The sequence below is a fragment of the Octodon degus genome, unplaced genomic scaffold (assembly GCF_000260255.1).
Source record: "Octodon degus isolate 3935 unplaced genomic scaffold, OctDeg1.0 scaffold00088, whole genome shotgun sequence".
NCBI classification, from domain to species: Eukaryota; Metazoa; Chordata; class Mammalia; order Rodentia; family Octodontidae; genus Octodon; species Octodon degus.
In genome coordinates this window covers 2,902,940-2,918,822 of record NW_004524664.1, presented here as the reverse complement: position 1 = coordinate 2,918,822, position 15,883 = coordinate 2,902,940, and the positions used below count along the sequence as shown (strand labels likewise).

Sequence of the window (15,883 nt, the reverse complement as noted above, 5' to 3'; positions counted from 1 at the left end):
ATACATTTATATATACTTATTAGCTTAGGTGTCTCAAACTTATTTTATTTCAATTATAAAATGATTGTGTTGAGGCATGATTATACCCTCTAACAATTTAGAAATAACAAATATAGAGAAGTAATATAAGCATAGTTGCTATATGGATTAATATCTATCTCCATGTAGAAGTATAATGTTATGCTATATTAAATTTCTGAGTGATTAACAGTATTAAATTTTTTTATTTTAATTGCAAAGAGATACATAGCTGTTGAATAAGAAATTAGATGTATCTTATCTATCATATATTTACTCAGGCATTGGTGATGTAGATGGGGATATTGTTAAATACAATTTTTAGAAAGTCCCACATTTAATGAGGGTGACTCAAGGAAGGCTGTATTTTCCTATTTCTCTAAAATCAACAGAGCAATGCATATAATAAAAGAGGAAAAAGCAGATTTGATGAATTGTAAAAAGGGTCACATCTACAGCCATACCACCCCAAACATGCCCAATCTTATCTTGAAAATAGCCACAAGAATCCCAGTTCAAACTGATACACTTGGTACACACAGAGCCCTCCCTTTCTATTATATCATGATAATTTAGGAGACTCAAGATGAGTCAATGTGGGCTAGGAGTATAGCTCAGTGACCCAGGGCTTGCCTACTGAGTGTGAGGTCATGAGTTTGATTCCCACTACAAAGAAAAAAAAATGAGTCAATTTAAATGGGGTTTATGGACTTCTGAGCATTTGCAAAGCAATAACATGGGCAGAGGATATAAGCAAGCCACTGTATGGAATACAGTGACCAGCTGGACAGAACTCTGGAAGAGGAGCATCTCAGCACCATGAGAAGGGCAGAGCAGAAAGAATGGAAAGGGCTGGTAACAAGTAGCTCTGCAATGGGAAATCTGCCCACTAAACCATAGAACTAGTTTAGTTCTACAACAGCATCCATGTTCCTGTTCCTCTCAGTCACAGGATGCAGCCAACACAGCACTTGTTATACCAAGGGAAAATGCTCATAAGGGATATTGTAGTTACTTTTTTTATTGCTGAGACAAAATACTAAACACTCAAAGGAGAGATTTATTTGGCTCATGGTTTGTAGAGCTTTTCTAGGATTCCTTTATTTATTTATTTATTTATTTATTTTTTGGCTGTACTGGGGATTGAACTCAGGCCCTTGCCCTTGCCAGGGAAGCACTTATTCTACTGAGCCATCTCCCCGGCCCTTGTAGAGCTTTTGAGTCCACAGTTAGCTGGCTCCAGGGAAGGATGTCATGGCAGAGGGGCATATCAGAGGAAAGATAGTCTAGCAAGGAAGCAGCAAGCCCACATTAGCTCTTGTTCTCTACCTTATAATTGGTGCAGGTTACCCACCCAAGGATGGGTTTAGAACTTACATTCTTAACTATCAGTGTATTGATTTAGTGATCACACATCCTTGATTCCAGGACTACTCTAGATCCAGCCACCTCTGAAAAGCAGCCCCATGACTGCATGTAGCTTTGGAGGGACATCTAGACCCAAGCCATAACAAGCATGTTTTGTTTCCTAGAGTGACAGAAGCAATGGGGATTACAGAATTCAAATTGCTATCATTTAGGTTAAGCATTATTCAGTGAAAGCCCTGGCTGTATCACAGCCTAAAGCTGGCTAGCTTTCAAATGAAGACTGTCACTTGAGAAAACTGTCACACAGGCTATGATTAGATTTAGGTACATCTTTTTAAAGTGATGTAAGTGTAAAAGCATGTTAACCCAAAACATCTAATGGCTCTATCAGAAAAAGTCAGTTAAGTTACCTGAGTCATATTTCAAAGGCATCACAGACCTTTAAATGCAATGAATATTACATAAACTATAATTCTTAAGTGGAACAAATTTTGAAAATGAGACTATGAATATCTTTCCTTAACATTCATTTACTTCTGTCCCTTTTTTTTCATCCTTTTCCCCTTTTCTCTGTCTGTCTCTGTCACTGTTTATATGTTTCTGTTTCTCCCTCTGCTGCCCCTGATACCTCCTCCCTCTGAAGCAACCTCAACAAGCTGGCTATGTGCTAAGGTTCAATCTTACCAAGCCAGAAAATCACTGGTAGGATCAGAGACATCTGTGAACCTTTCAGAGATCACCTGTTGCTGGTGTGACAAACAAAATGCCTTCCAATGCACACATGCTTTTGCTAGAGGAAATCTCATGGATTTCTGTGTCCCATGTGTGGGTGGTCACTAACTCTCCTCATGATCTTCTGTGGCATAAGCATGTCTAGTTTCTAGCTGGTTTACTTCAATCAACTCAACTGTCTTTCTCCTGTACAAAGATGTCATGTGACTCTTAAGGCACTACTTTAATTTTCAGAAAATACAGCACAGTGTTGTGCTGTATCACACTGTAAATTTCCCTGAATATTTTCTAGATAAGCTTCATCTAGGTTCACTCTTTGTGACAAGTTGGACAATTGGCAGCCATTATTCCACAAAAGAATTCTTGTCCTTAAACTTATTCCTATTCTTCCAGAAGAAGTGACAAGAATGAGAGTTATACCATTTCGTGTATTTCCATGTGCCATTGAATCTCTGTTGGTTTAGTTTGTTCTTGTGTCTCCTTGTTAAAACTAGATCTTTGTTTTTTCTTTCCTGATTTTTATCCATCACTTTCATTAAGTTCTTAGCCATTCACATCCATATTTTGAGTTTATTTTTCAGTTCCAAGTTTTGATTGGTTCATCTTTATATCTTCTCTTTTGTTGCTGAAACTTTATGTCATTATTTCAAATGTGTTTGCAGTTGCTCACAGAAATATGCTCATGATGGCTGCTTTACCATTTTAGGATAATTCTAACACTTCTGTCTTGATGATACTGGTGTGTTTCTCATCTCTCCTCACTGAAATTAAGATGTCCCTGGTGCTTGTTCTGAAGAATGACTTTTGTTTAATATAACTAAGATAACTGGATATGAGACTCTAAATCTTGTTCCATGCATTTTAACATGCAGCATGTGTTCCAATTCTGGCAGGATGGAATTGATACTGCACTAGATGTGTGGAGCTGCAGGGTCATTGAACACCTGGGGTGGGAGTGACTACTCTCTCTGTCTTGGGTCCTGGGAGCATAGGCTGTCTACTTGTTCTTTGCTCACAAAGCCATGCAAGAAAGGAGCTGGGGGCATTTTGTGTGTGCTTTCACTAAAAAAGCTCATTTTTTAATTTTTTTTTTTTTTTGGTACAGAGTCTCACTATGCAGTTCAGACTTGTAGTGATCCTCCTGTTTTCAGACTCTCTAGCAGCTGGATTATAGGTGTGCGCCACCACGCCCAGACTCCATTGCAGGCTTAGAGTGCCCCGGTGCAGGGTCGGTGTGGCATATGAGACTGGGGATCAAACCTCAGTCCCTGAGCTTACCTAAGCAGGTGCTTAGTCCACTGAGCTATCTCTCTGGCCTTAATTAGCTCACTTTTTAAAATGCAAAATTGTGCTCCTTGGCTATAAAATGTAAGTGTTCCTCAAAGACTTCTTTCTCTCTGTGACACTTTGCGTTGCACAGTTGCTGACTTCGTTAAAATCCAGTTGGGGAAAATAGGGAGCACAGACCATGAGAGAGAACCCTGTTGAATTGTTTCTTACATTTTGAGATTTTAAGTGGTCTTTGTCTGCACTCTTTTGAATTTTCAGATTCTACATATATTGTCCAGGTACTTTTTTCTTCTTTTTTTAACTAGACTGTATTGATGAAACAGGGACAATTTGTGTCATCCATCTTTCTTTCTGGACCCTTGAGTCTCCACACACTGCTCACTTTTAATGAACACTGTTACAGTAACTTGTTCTTTGTCTTTATCTTTGAGGGCAATTAAAATATTTTTATGGTTCTCTTCTGAAGTAATATTTTCCATTTTAGTATGCAGGACAATTTATCCTTGTGTGAATACAGTAGTCTTTTTTTAATGTATTTGGTACAGGATCTCACTACACAGCTTGGACTCATCGTGATCCTTTTGTTTTCAGCCTCCCCAGCACTGGGATTAAAGGCATCCACTACCACACCAGGTCTTAGTGGCCAACTCAGTGTGCCCAGTGGGTGGGGGAAGGCACAGTGCAGCATGTGGTTCAGGGAATTGAACTCCAGTCCCTGAGCTTGCCTAAGCAGGCATTTAAGTCTGCTGAGCTATCTAGCCAGTTCACTACAGTCTTAATTAGTTTAACTTTTCCATAATTCTTGACATTCAGCAATGTAAATTTCAGCCTCTATTTTCAACTTTAAAATTCTGGGGTGGAGAGATAGCTCAGTAAAATAAGTGCCTGCCTGGCAAGTGTAGAGTCCTGAGTTCAATCCATAGAAAAAAAAAAAAAAAAAAAAGAAAAAGAAAAGAACACTTTGTAATTTTAGTGTTTTGATGATTCATTTAAACTTTTAAATCAGTTTTAGCAAACCCTCTCCCCCCACTCACACCCAAGAACAATAAACCTGATGGGACTGTAACTTTGGTTGGACCATGTTTATTGATTTTCAAAACATGAACCTAGTAATACTGAGTATTTCAATTCATGAAGATGATTAAGCCTTCTATGTATGTAATATTTTCCATTTTAGTGTGCAGGACAATTTATCCTTGTGTGAATACAGTATTGTCTTTTTTATGTATTTGGTACAGGTTCTCACTATGCAGCTTAGACTCATAGTGATCCTCCTGTTTTCAGCCTCCCCAGCACTTCTATGTATGTAAAGTCTTCTTCAAGCACTGTAGTTGTAAGTTTGGAGGTTATCTTGGATATCTTTCATTAGGTCTTGCTAGGATGAAAACCTTTTAAACGCTACTGATGCCAAAGTGTCTTCATATTAAGGCTTTTGTAAAATGTTTTATTTGTTTGTTAGCTTTTGAAAAGCTAAAATGATTTAAGACATACAGGCACGAAGTTGCTGTAGGCTGGAATTGATCCAGCAAGACAATATGTGGCCAACATGAGCTATGCTTTAATACAAACTACAGGCCACAGAAGTCTCATGTATTGATGCAATCTAGGTTGCAGTGCAGGTTTTATTATTTTATTTACCATAATATTGATAATATTCTTCCATGTCATATTTAAAAATGTCATTTTTGATCAAAATATTATATTCCTTTCAGATATACTCTATCTGACCAACAGATGGTTGGCATTTTATACACCTTGATTTTGTTCTTTCTAATTCATATTATAACTGTTTTAAGTCAACAAATATTTTGTAATATGTGATCATGCAGTAACCAATTTGTAGAACTAATCATATATAAAGAAGTATCGCTCACACACTCCCATTGTATATAGTTTCAATTAAAATTTATATTTACCCGAGAATCATCACACTTAAGACCATCAGGTGCTTGACTTTTATCAACTGCTCCAGGAGGTGCTGGTATTCTAAACTGAGCAGACACACATACATGGCCTGCAAGGTATGTGTACTGAAGATTATAGATGTGCGTTGAGGTCCTTATCACTTCTGTATTTTTCCATTCACATATTACCTTTCCACAGATAACATGACTGACAATACAGACAAAAAACAAACAAACAATCACCTATTTGTTATTTTTCCCATCATTTTATTGAGAAACAAATAGCAATGAGACAATTTCAAATCAAATTGGTAGGACAGTTTCAATAATTCACACATTGTATACATTCTTCCTAGTGGTTAATTGCTGTACAAGATGTGGACATGATATCCTATTTACAAACACCATTAGAACAAATCCCTCTATTCATTAAGAGACTGTAACTATATATCTATCCTAACCACTTTGAACACACAGATACAAAATGGACATTCATCTGTATCCCCTTTTTTTGTTAAGTTCCGTTATTTGAATATTATATGTGTGTAAACTCAGTAAAATATTCTAAGAGTCCAGTAGCCCATAATAGTATTGGGTCTTCCACTTCACTGGCAATGTCAGAAATTGTTGACCTGAGTCCCCTACAGCTCAACATAACAGCATGGCTTTACTTCTTATATTTCGTTTTTATACTTTTCTGCTGGATGGTTAAGACCAAGGTAAAGCAGGACCTACGCAACAAGAGCTGTAGCTTTTGGGTCTGATAAGGTCAGTGAAAACCCCTCAGGATTTATCCTGAGATCCTGTACCTCAGATTGTAGAGCCTTTGTCAGTGTCAGCCATGTGGATGAGTCACGGCCATTGCTTGGCCAATGTGTTCTCTGTGAAAGCTTGAGAAAATGTTTTCTCTCCAAGTGACTCTCTTTGGGCACACTCTACATCATCTATCACTTTCCTCTTTGGCCCCAAAATCTCCTTGATCAGAAAATTTGGGACACTACTGAGTTACATGACATTACAGTACAGGTTCTCATATGTCCTGAGACCTATTCATTTTTTAAGGATGTAATGTGTGTGGTAGGTAAATAACAGTTCAAGCTATTAAGGTGTATCAATATGTTTCTTAGATCTTATCACCAAAGTTATTTAGGACATACAACTTCTGACAAAATATAAAATATAAATTTATCTGTATTGGTACAGCTCTTAGTTTTATTAAGTGACATGCAATATACACACTCATATACACACAAACACATGCACTTAGAAGATATAGACTTTTATAAGTACATACTAAAAACTACATTTTTTTCCACGACAGTTTCCAAAGTCATCATTTTGAAAATTTATTTCCATTGTACACAGATCTGTACCTCCCTGAGCAACTGTAAATATAAATAAAGAGATTCAAGTCAGTCATCTGTTAAAAATAATTATGAATTCATAGTGTGGTAAATTATAATACAGTATTGAAACAATAATGCTCACTCAGTTATTATATGCTACACAGTTTTTGCTCCCATCTAATGGCTATGTGTGAAGAAGTACTAGAAATTATCCATTTGAAAATAGTAAAATTGGTACCTTTGTGCAGAAGCAATTAAGAAATCAGTCTTTTTTTTATTCTAGTATTTCCCACTCTCTCCATCAATCATCTGATATTTAATTAACATCCTATAGTTATTAGTTCTATTTTACTTCTTCATGTCATTCAAAGTTGCTTTGATTTGTCACATTATTTCCAAATTTGGATTTATAAAAAGAACTTTAAAATGAGTATGGTGTAAATTACTGACATTACAATAGCTATAGTATATAATGAACTCCACAAAGGTGGATGTAGTGGCACATGCCTATAATCCTAGCTTTCTGAGAAGTTGAAGTGGGGGAAATCACAAATATGAGCCCACCCAGGACATCATAAAGAGTTAGTGATGCTTTATCTAAAAGAAATATAGTGGAAAAATAGTTTAGGATATAGTTCAGTACAAAATCCCTCAGTTTAATCCTGAATAATAATAAAAAAGAAATGGAGAAAAATACAATTACTACATTTTCCATGTATTTCCATGCAGAGAAGATCTGTATCTCTGCATCTTCCTCTATAGCAGTATGCCGTGTGATTACTACATGGTTCAAAGTCATCAGCTCTTGTATCTCTTGGACAAAGCTCAGATGTTCCATTGCAAAATTCAAGAAAATCACAAGGGTCCATGCTGTTTCTACATAAAGTTCCTCTTTCCAGAAACTGTGAAAGAAAAAAAATTAAAGGCTTAACGAAAAATAACATTTTTCCAAAAGAACATTGTACTTCTACTCATCATTCTTATAGTCATTAACTAAAATTATGAATTTACAAAAAACTCTGGCAAAATAGATTAGGAACAATCCACATATCCACCCATAGATAAATGGTTAATCTATAAGTTACAAATATAAATAGAATGAAATATTTTCAATTATAAATGTCATATTATATATATGCTACAAGTTGGATGAACCTTAAAATATCTATGTTAAATTAAAGTCAATCACAGAAGGTCACATTTTATAGGAATTCACATATAGGATATATCCAGAATAGGTATATTGGGCTGGGGAGATGGCTCAGTGGAATAAATGCCTCCCTGGCAAGCACAAGGGCCTGAGTTCAATCCCCGGTTCCACAAAACAAACAAACAAAAACAAAACAAAACAAAACAAAACAAAACAGAATAGGTATATTCACAGAGATAAACGCAGACTGATGGTTGCCAGGGACACATGAAGAGACTGGGTGAATAACTGCTTAATGAGCAAGGCTTCCTTTTGAAGTGTTAAATGTATTTTGCAACTACTTAGAACTTGTGTTTATGCAACATTGTGAGTGTACTAACTGCCATACTGGACTGTTCACTTTAAAATGACATATGAATTTAAATAAACAGTGGGAAAAATTATCAGAGTTAAAATGCTTGATCATCATAAATATTCTCTTTAAGATAAATAGCAGATATTTATGCTTAATGACATTAAAATGCTCAATGAACATCTTTTACATTTTTCATTGTAAATGATTCTCTATCAGAACTTGCTCCATGGCCACCATTAAGGGTACATCCATTTTATCATTCTGCTTCCATTTCTGGATAACCATTAAAAAAATTTCATTGTAGGTATAGTGCTGAGTGCAGTGAAGGGTAATTAATCTTTTCAAGTTCAACTAGGCTTTCTTCCACTACCAAGCAATGAGATGGATGCTGGGAAATAGAAGATATCTTACTCTTCTGAAATATTATACACCATAAACTGGAAAAGCAAGGAGTTCTAGTAACCTATCAATATTATATATGCAGAAAATTTGAGGTTGGTGAACAAAATGCAAATATATCATGCAATGAATATAAGGAAAATTCTGTTAATGTTGGAAACAAGATTCATTTGAATGTGAAGTTACATTCTTTTTTATGTTTTCTAGGTACATTTACAATCCAGGTAAAACTTTTTAATATATAAAAGATAGTGTGCAGGATCTATTAAAATGCTTCATAAATCACATAAAAAAGTTTCTAAGTACTAGTTAGATGCATGCTCATCACTGTTAAGTTTTAGCAAAGCAACTGAACTATTACTTGGCCCTTGGACTTGTGCTGCTCAAAATTTGTAAAAAAAAAAAATTAAAAAAAGAAAGAAGGGGGTGGGGTGGGGTAAATTTCTCAATTTTATATAACTTTTGTGGAAACTCACTTTTTTGAGAATGATTTTTTTTTTTGGCTGGCTCAGGCTGCCTTAAAGGTGGGTCTGGTAAGGCAGGTGGAGGTGGGGATTGACTTGCGGTATGCTGAGCCTGACTGCATTTGTATGAGCAGGCACCTAAACAACTCAGCTAATCAGCAGGTCCCTGGAAACTCACTTTTTTGAGAGTAGACAGAAGGCAATAGGGAATTTTCCATGTTTATTGCAAGTAAAAATGAGAACATGCCTTTAAAGGGTCTTTAAAAAGAGCAAAAAGTAAAAATCTGTGCTGTAACGCATAATAAAATTAATGCAAACAAACATGGTGCACTTTGTTATCACTTAGGTTCCCTTTAGCAATGTCACTGAATTTTCATTTTACTAAATGTACCAATTGTGCCATTTTTAACAACTACCTTTTCTTTAAGAGGTAAATAGATTGCAATGAACTGTGTGGAAAAGTCAGTGCTCAATACCACAAACTTGTGGAAGAGTTCAACCAAGGGCTCTGTTAGAGGGAAAAGCCATAACGACTATTTATGAGGAGGTTTATAATTTTGTTATAAATTGTGTATCATGGAAAGTTACATACAGAGAAGACCAAGAAGAATTCATAGCATTCAAATAACTTGAAATTAATCTTGCATGCAAGATGGGTTTAAGTATAGCTTGAAGCTACACAGTGAAAAGTAAAGCTAAAAAAAATAGGTTGCTAGAGACCCACAGACATCCTTTGAATCCTGAAATCAACTGTGTAGGAATTAGGTTTACATAATTTACCATCTGAAGAGAGCAATTATTTTGAAAATAAATGAAATAATGTAAATATGATAAAATATCATTACTCCCACGTAGAGATTGCTTTTTGGCCTTTTGGTTAAGATCAAGTGTAAACCCTTGAAGAACAATGCATATCCTCTAAGGATACTTACAGAATATTTAAGGAAGTAAAAGAAATATACATATGTTATTATGAATTAGCCAAAGACAGTAAAGAAGAAAAAAAAATTTAATATGAAACATTTGTAAAAAGAGGCACAGTGATAAAAAGTTTTCAGAAATATAAAATGTAATATTTTGGAAGCTTACAGTGCACGAGTTTGGATTACAGCATGGCCCAGTTCCACACTCTGCAGTCCCGATTAGTGTACATTCTTCAGCGTTACAGCACTTTTTGTATTTGCATCTCTAGTAAGGAACACAATCATACTAAACATAAGAATTTTCCATCATATAAATTATTTCATTTTCAAAATATACTAAATCATGTCTCTAAGTTAACTGTAATTACAGTATTATTATTGACTTTGGTACCTACTGTTACATTTTTAGTATCACTTTATTTGATTTCAATATTTTTCTGACAGTGATCAAATTATTAATGATTTGCTGGTTCACAAATTTTACTACTAAAAATTTAATCAAATTGTTTCCTTCTTCATAAATACATGTACAGAAATATTAAACAATTTTTGCATCACAAATATTTTTCATACTATCACTCCTCATAATACAATTTTTGGAATACAGTCACGCACTGCATAATAAAGATACAGTCAACAAAGGAACACACATGGATTGGTTCTTCGTAAAATTACAATGGAGCTGAGAAATTTCCATTGCTTGGAGACCTTGTGGCCATTGTAACATTGTAGTAAAATATACTACTTTTGTGTCTGCAATGATGGTGCAAATAAATTCTTTGACTGCACGCATATAGAAGTACCAAATACAATCATGCACAATGCATAATACTTGATAATATAAATGACTATATTACTGGCTTACATATTTTCTTTACTATCCTTTTAATCATTAATTTCGAATGTACTCTCATAAGAAAAAGTTTACTATGAGCAGTGTGCCAATTAAATTTGATAGATGTGTCAAATGGGGGTTTCTAACTTAGGAGAGCATTTTTTATTGTATATAGTATTTCAAGGATTTTTTTCCCTGTATTTTAGGGAAGGGTCTACAGGGTGTTCAGGGTCTCACTACTACATTGGGCTCATAATGATTCTCCTGTTTACAGTCTTCCAAGTGCTGGGATTACAGGTGCTCACCACCATGCCCAGTTTCAATAACTGCCTCAGGGTGCCCTGGAGGCAGAGCCAGCACGGCAGGCCTGTGGATCAAACCCTCGGCCCCTGAACCTGCTTATTGGCACTTTAATCCACTGAGATATTTGGCTGACCCTCAAGGAAATTTTTATTGCAAATAAGTCTATTTCATATTTAAGATTAATTCTGTAAGTTATTACATAAATGCACAAAAAATTATTAGTTCCTTATAATATACTTATCTCTGTTTCACAGAGTGACAGTTTCATTTAAAAAATTAGTGATGTATGTAACCAAGATAACAATGCTTACACTTTAACAATTAATATTATTATTATTAATGTATTAAAAAGTTTCACCCATATGGATGAGTCACAGCCATTGCTTGGCCAATGTGCTCTCTGTGAAAGCCTGAGAGAATATTTTCTCTCCATGTGACTCTCCTTAGGCACATTCTACATCATCGATCACTTTCCTCTTTGGCCCCATAATCTCCTTGATCAGAAAATTTGGGACACTACTGAGTTACATGATGTTACAGTACAAGTTCTCATATGTCCTGAGTCTTAATTGACCTTGGAAGGCTAGGGCCAAAATGTTGGCTTTCCCTGTGGCCCTCCTTTTTCCTCTAATTTTGGTCTGCAAACACTGACAAAGATTCTGCAATCTGAGGTACAGGATCTCAGGATAAATACTGAGGGGATTTCACTGACCTTATCAGACCCAAAGCTACAATTCTTGTTGCATAGGTCCTGCTTTACCTTTGTCTTAACCATCCAGCAGAAAAGTATAAAAATGAAGTATAAGAAGTAAAGCCATGCTATTAAGTTGAGCTGTAGGGGACTCAGGTCAATGGTTTCTGACATTGCCAGTCAAGCGGAAGACCCAATACTATCATGGGCTACTGGACTCTTTTAGAATATTTTGCTGAGTTTACACACCTATAATATTCAATAACAGAACTTAGAAAAAATGGGGTATACAGATGAATGTCCATTTTGTATTTGTGTATTCAAAGTGGTTAGGATAGATATATAGTTACATTCTCTTAATGAATAGAGGGATTTGTTTTAATGGTGTTTGTCAATAGGATATCATGTCTGCATCTTGTACAGCAATTAACCACTAGGAAGACTGTATGCAATGTGTTAATTATTGAAATTGTCCTGCCAGTTTGGTTTGAAACTGTCTCATTGCTATTTGTTTCTCAATAAAATTATGCAAAATAAATAAATAAATAAAAAGTTTATTTTTGCTTTCCCTAAGCAGCAATTGAGATTCACAACTTTAATAAGATGTGACTAAGAGGAACTTATTGTAAAGATGATTATGCTATATTTTTACATTATAATACTGTTAGATTATGAACATTATCATTTATGACAATAACCAAGGATTAGGATTTACCCTATAAAAAAGGAAAAATGATTGACGTTATAGATCTGGAGTGTAGTGGTAATACACAGCATGCTGAACATGTATGAGACCTTGGGTATGATTGCTGCTAGTGTAACAAGAACAATGTAAAAACAAAGTTTCTACAGATCTAAGGAACAAAACTAAGAGATGAGGATATGAATGACATGTTTAATAACCTAATGAGCCAATATGGTCAATTGAGAGGGATTTTGGAGGTGATACAGTTAAGGATCAATATTACTGACAACTAGCCAGACATGGTGGCACACACCTGTAATCCTAGAATTTGGAAGGTTGAGGTGGGAAGAGGCCAGCCTGGGTTACATAATGAGTTCAAGGAAAGCCTGCACTACTACAAAGTGAGACCCTTTCTCAAAAAGCCAAAACAATAATACTGATTACTCATTTTTATAGTACAGAAGGTGATACTGCTACTAACAGTTGTATGATAAAGATATGGTATGTTTTACACTATTTTCCCAGTATTTAAATTTACCATTCCCTGGTAAGCGCAAAGACCTCAGTTCAATCCCTGGCTCCGAAAAAAATAAAATAAAATAAAATAAATAAATAAATAAATAAATTTGCCAAATTCTTCAAATTCAGCATGAGTTATTACACATGCCAGTAATTTCTTAGAGAGTTGACAAAATATATTATTTTTAAAAAAATTCTTCCCTTTTATATCAGCTCAATATATTTAAAAATCTACTGAGAAACACATAAAATGTCTCTAAATAAAACATGCAGAGCTCACCTCTGGCAAGCCACAATCACATTGTTCTGCTTCCTCCAAAATTTCATTGCCACATGTTGATTGTTGTGCTTCATAAACCACTTTTGAAACTGTTTTATTCCGAAGGCATTCAAGTTCATATTTTGAAACTATTTGCTTAAATTCATCCATGCTGCAACTGCTAAAAAGCTTTATCCCACTGTAATGTCTAAAATCCAATTATATTTCTCAGGTAAAGAAATCAAGCCAGTGTTAAAAATAGTAATTTTTAGTACATGCTATGAATCCCAAACTTTTTTCTTGTTAGAGGACAGCAAGGAAGGAAGAGAATGTGCTTTTATTTTTATTAAAGGATAGAAGCAAAAGAAATGCATTCTTTTGTACTGTTCTTAGTATACTAAATAGATAGAAAGTAGAAGTTAAAATATGAGCTAGAATATGCTAAAATGCATCTCAGTCCTTAGCACAATTAACTATCTGAGTATGTTCCCCTATTTTCTATTTTCATTATTATTGTCAATGTCAAGATTGTAATCATCACTATAAGAGGTTTATTTATCATTAAAATGGAAAACACTAGAAAATGTATATGGAAAACTGGAGAATGAAAAGATGATCAATTTTGTTAATGAAAAATGATGCTTATACATTCATTATATGTTCTTTGGTTACAAAATTAAATGAAATAATTCAGTAGTAAGACATAACATCTATGACCTTTAGATTCTTATAATGTTTTTTTATTTTTCATTCATATTTCTATTTAATAAAATTTTGCTTAACTTTTAGCTATCTCAACTTTTAAAAAATGATTCAAAATAATCAAAGGATAATTGTTTCCTAAACTCTAAAGAGTAAGACACTAATATGATCTTAAAATAAAGCTGAATACTTTAACATAGTCCTCATACAAATGAATTTTCTTGCATCAACACATAGAACCTTCAAAATAAGGAAACAATGATTCATTATTAACATCCAATATTAAAAAGCATACTAAATTCCCCAAATATCACAATATCCATATTTTGTAACAAAAATGGTCATTTCAGAATAAATCATACATTTAATTCTTATGTTTCTAGCTTTTTTTCTTTTATTGGCTTTCATGGACTTGAAAAGTTTTATGATTATAGGTCAGTTGGTAGACTGTCCCTCATTTTAGACTGTACATATTTTTTTCATGATTAGACAGAAGTTACACATCTTGGTGCTATCAACACAGGAGTGTTGCTGCGTTTATCCATTGCAACCTAAAGACTGTAATATAATTTCAATTTGTTCTGTTATTGACAAAAACTTTGATAAGTTTATTAAAGTGTGTTTGCCAGTCTTCAATGTAAAGGTACTTTTTATCCTTTTTTAGCTATTAATTATTTGAAAAGGAATAGTTTGGCTTTATGTAAATAACACACTATTAAATTTAATTTATTCACTCATGTATTTATACCAATGTATATGTGTAATTTCCTACTTCATTTAATGGACTATAAGCATAATCATTTTTTGATAGTCAAATTTTCTCAGATTTTGACTGGAGGAGATCCTATAAACTGGATTTTGGCATAATTGTTTGAGCAGCTCCTTATTTTAGAAGTAAGATGTTCCAGGCTCATTTGTATTTTGTTTTCCTTTATCACAGAATATGACATTTATCCAGAGAACTCTTTCTGGAGAAGAGAATTTAAAACTATAATCTGGGCCCAGGGAGATAGCTCAGGGATATAAGTGCCTGTCCAGCAATCTTAAGATCATGAATTTGATCCCTGGTACAGAAAACAAAACAACACAAAAACACTCCATAGTCTGGACCAGATGTGTGTTCATTGTGATCAGATTTCATAGGACAAGGGCCAAGGCTGAGCTAACACTAACAAAATGTTCAGACTTCCTTCACCATCACTTTCAACCTGCAGAATCCCCACTCATTTTGTCTTATACTGTCATGAGTTTACTAATGTTTCAGTGCTTGTGGAGACAAGTTTCTGTAGTGTGTACTGGCCAATGATTTATGAATTCCAAAGTATATGAGATGTAGGGATCCATTGGTTTCATCCTGCACAGTTATTTATTTCTAAGGTCGGACTTTGGCTATGGAAAATTCCCCCCATTGGTGGTATTTCTTGGAAAATTCTAGTTGGGAGGACTTAGGATATATACATTCATTTTGTGTCTGTTATTCTCATTTTATCTCTATCATGTGAGAGAATTGGGGGAGAATGTCATTCTATTTTGGCTCATGTCCTACTATTACTTCCCTTTCTGCTCCTTCATATCACAATTTTACCTCAGTTATTCAGGTTACATATATGAAGAGCAATCAAAGCTTGCTCATTATGCACTTGTTTTCACTGGAAAACATCTTTCTGGAAGACCTGTTTATACATTTATTCTCATTGATGTGCTCATGCCTCACACAAGTTAGATCTCTTATCTGCTGTGATCTGAAATTATGCAATGAACTGCATGAGCAACTCCACGGATGAACAGGAATACCTCAGATTCAACACTTCTCAATATACTACCACATTATTCTCCTTTCTGAAAGTAGTAGCCTTTTCAGTATCTATTACTGTCTCTCTCTCTCTCTCTCTCTCTCTCTCTCTCTCTCTCTCTGATACAGAGTGTTGCTATGTAGCCCT

The 15,883-nt window shown here is 34.7% G+C and overlaps 1 protein-coding gene across 2 annotated transcripts in view; it reads right to left on the bottom strand.

Moving 5' to 3' along the window:
* Positions 1-15,883, bottom strand: part of LOC101573490 (A disintegrin and metallopeptidase domain 3-like) — a 181,533-nt gene that overhangs the window by 35,196 nt on the left and 130,454 nt on the right. For both annotated transcript variants that reach the window (XM_023722016.1, XM_023722017.1), the window contains 5 exons: positions 13,263-13,449; positions 10,116-10,214; positions 7,365-7,560; positions 6,607-6,697; positions 5,325-5,520 (listed from right to left, as the gene is read on the bottom strand). In XM_023722016.1, coding sequence (XP_023577784.1) covers positions 5,325-5,520; positions 6,607-6,697; positions 7,365-7,560; positions 10,116-10,214; positions 13,263-13,449 — 769 coding nt within the window. The remainder of the gene's footprint in view (positions 1-5,324; positions 5,521-6,606; positions 6,698-7,364; positions 7,561-10,115; positions 10,215-13,262; positions 13,450-15,883) is intronic.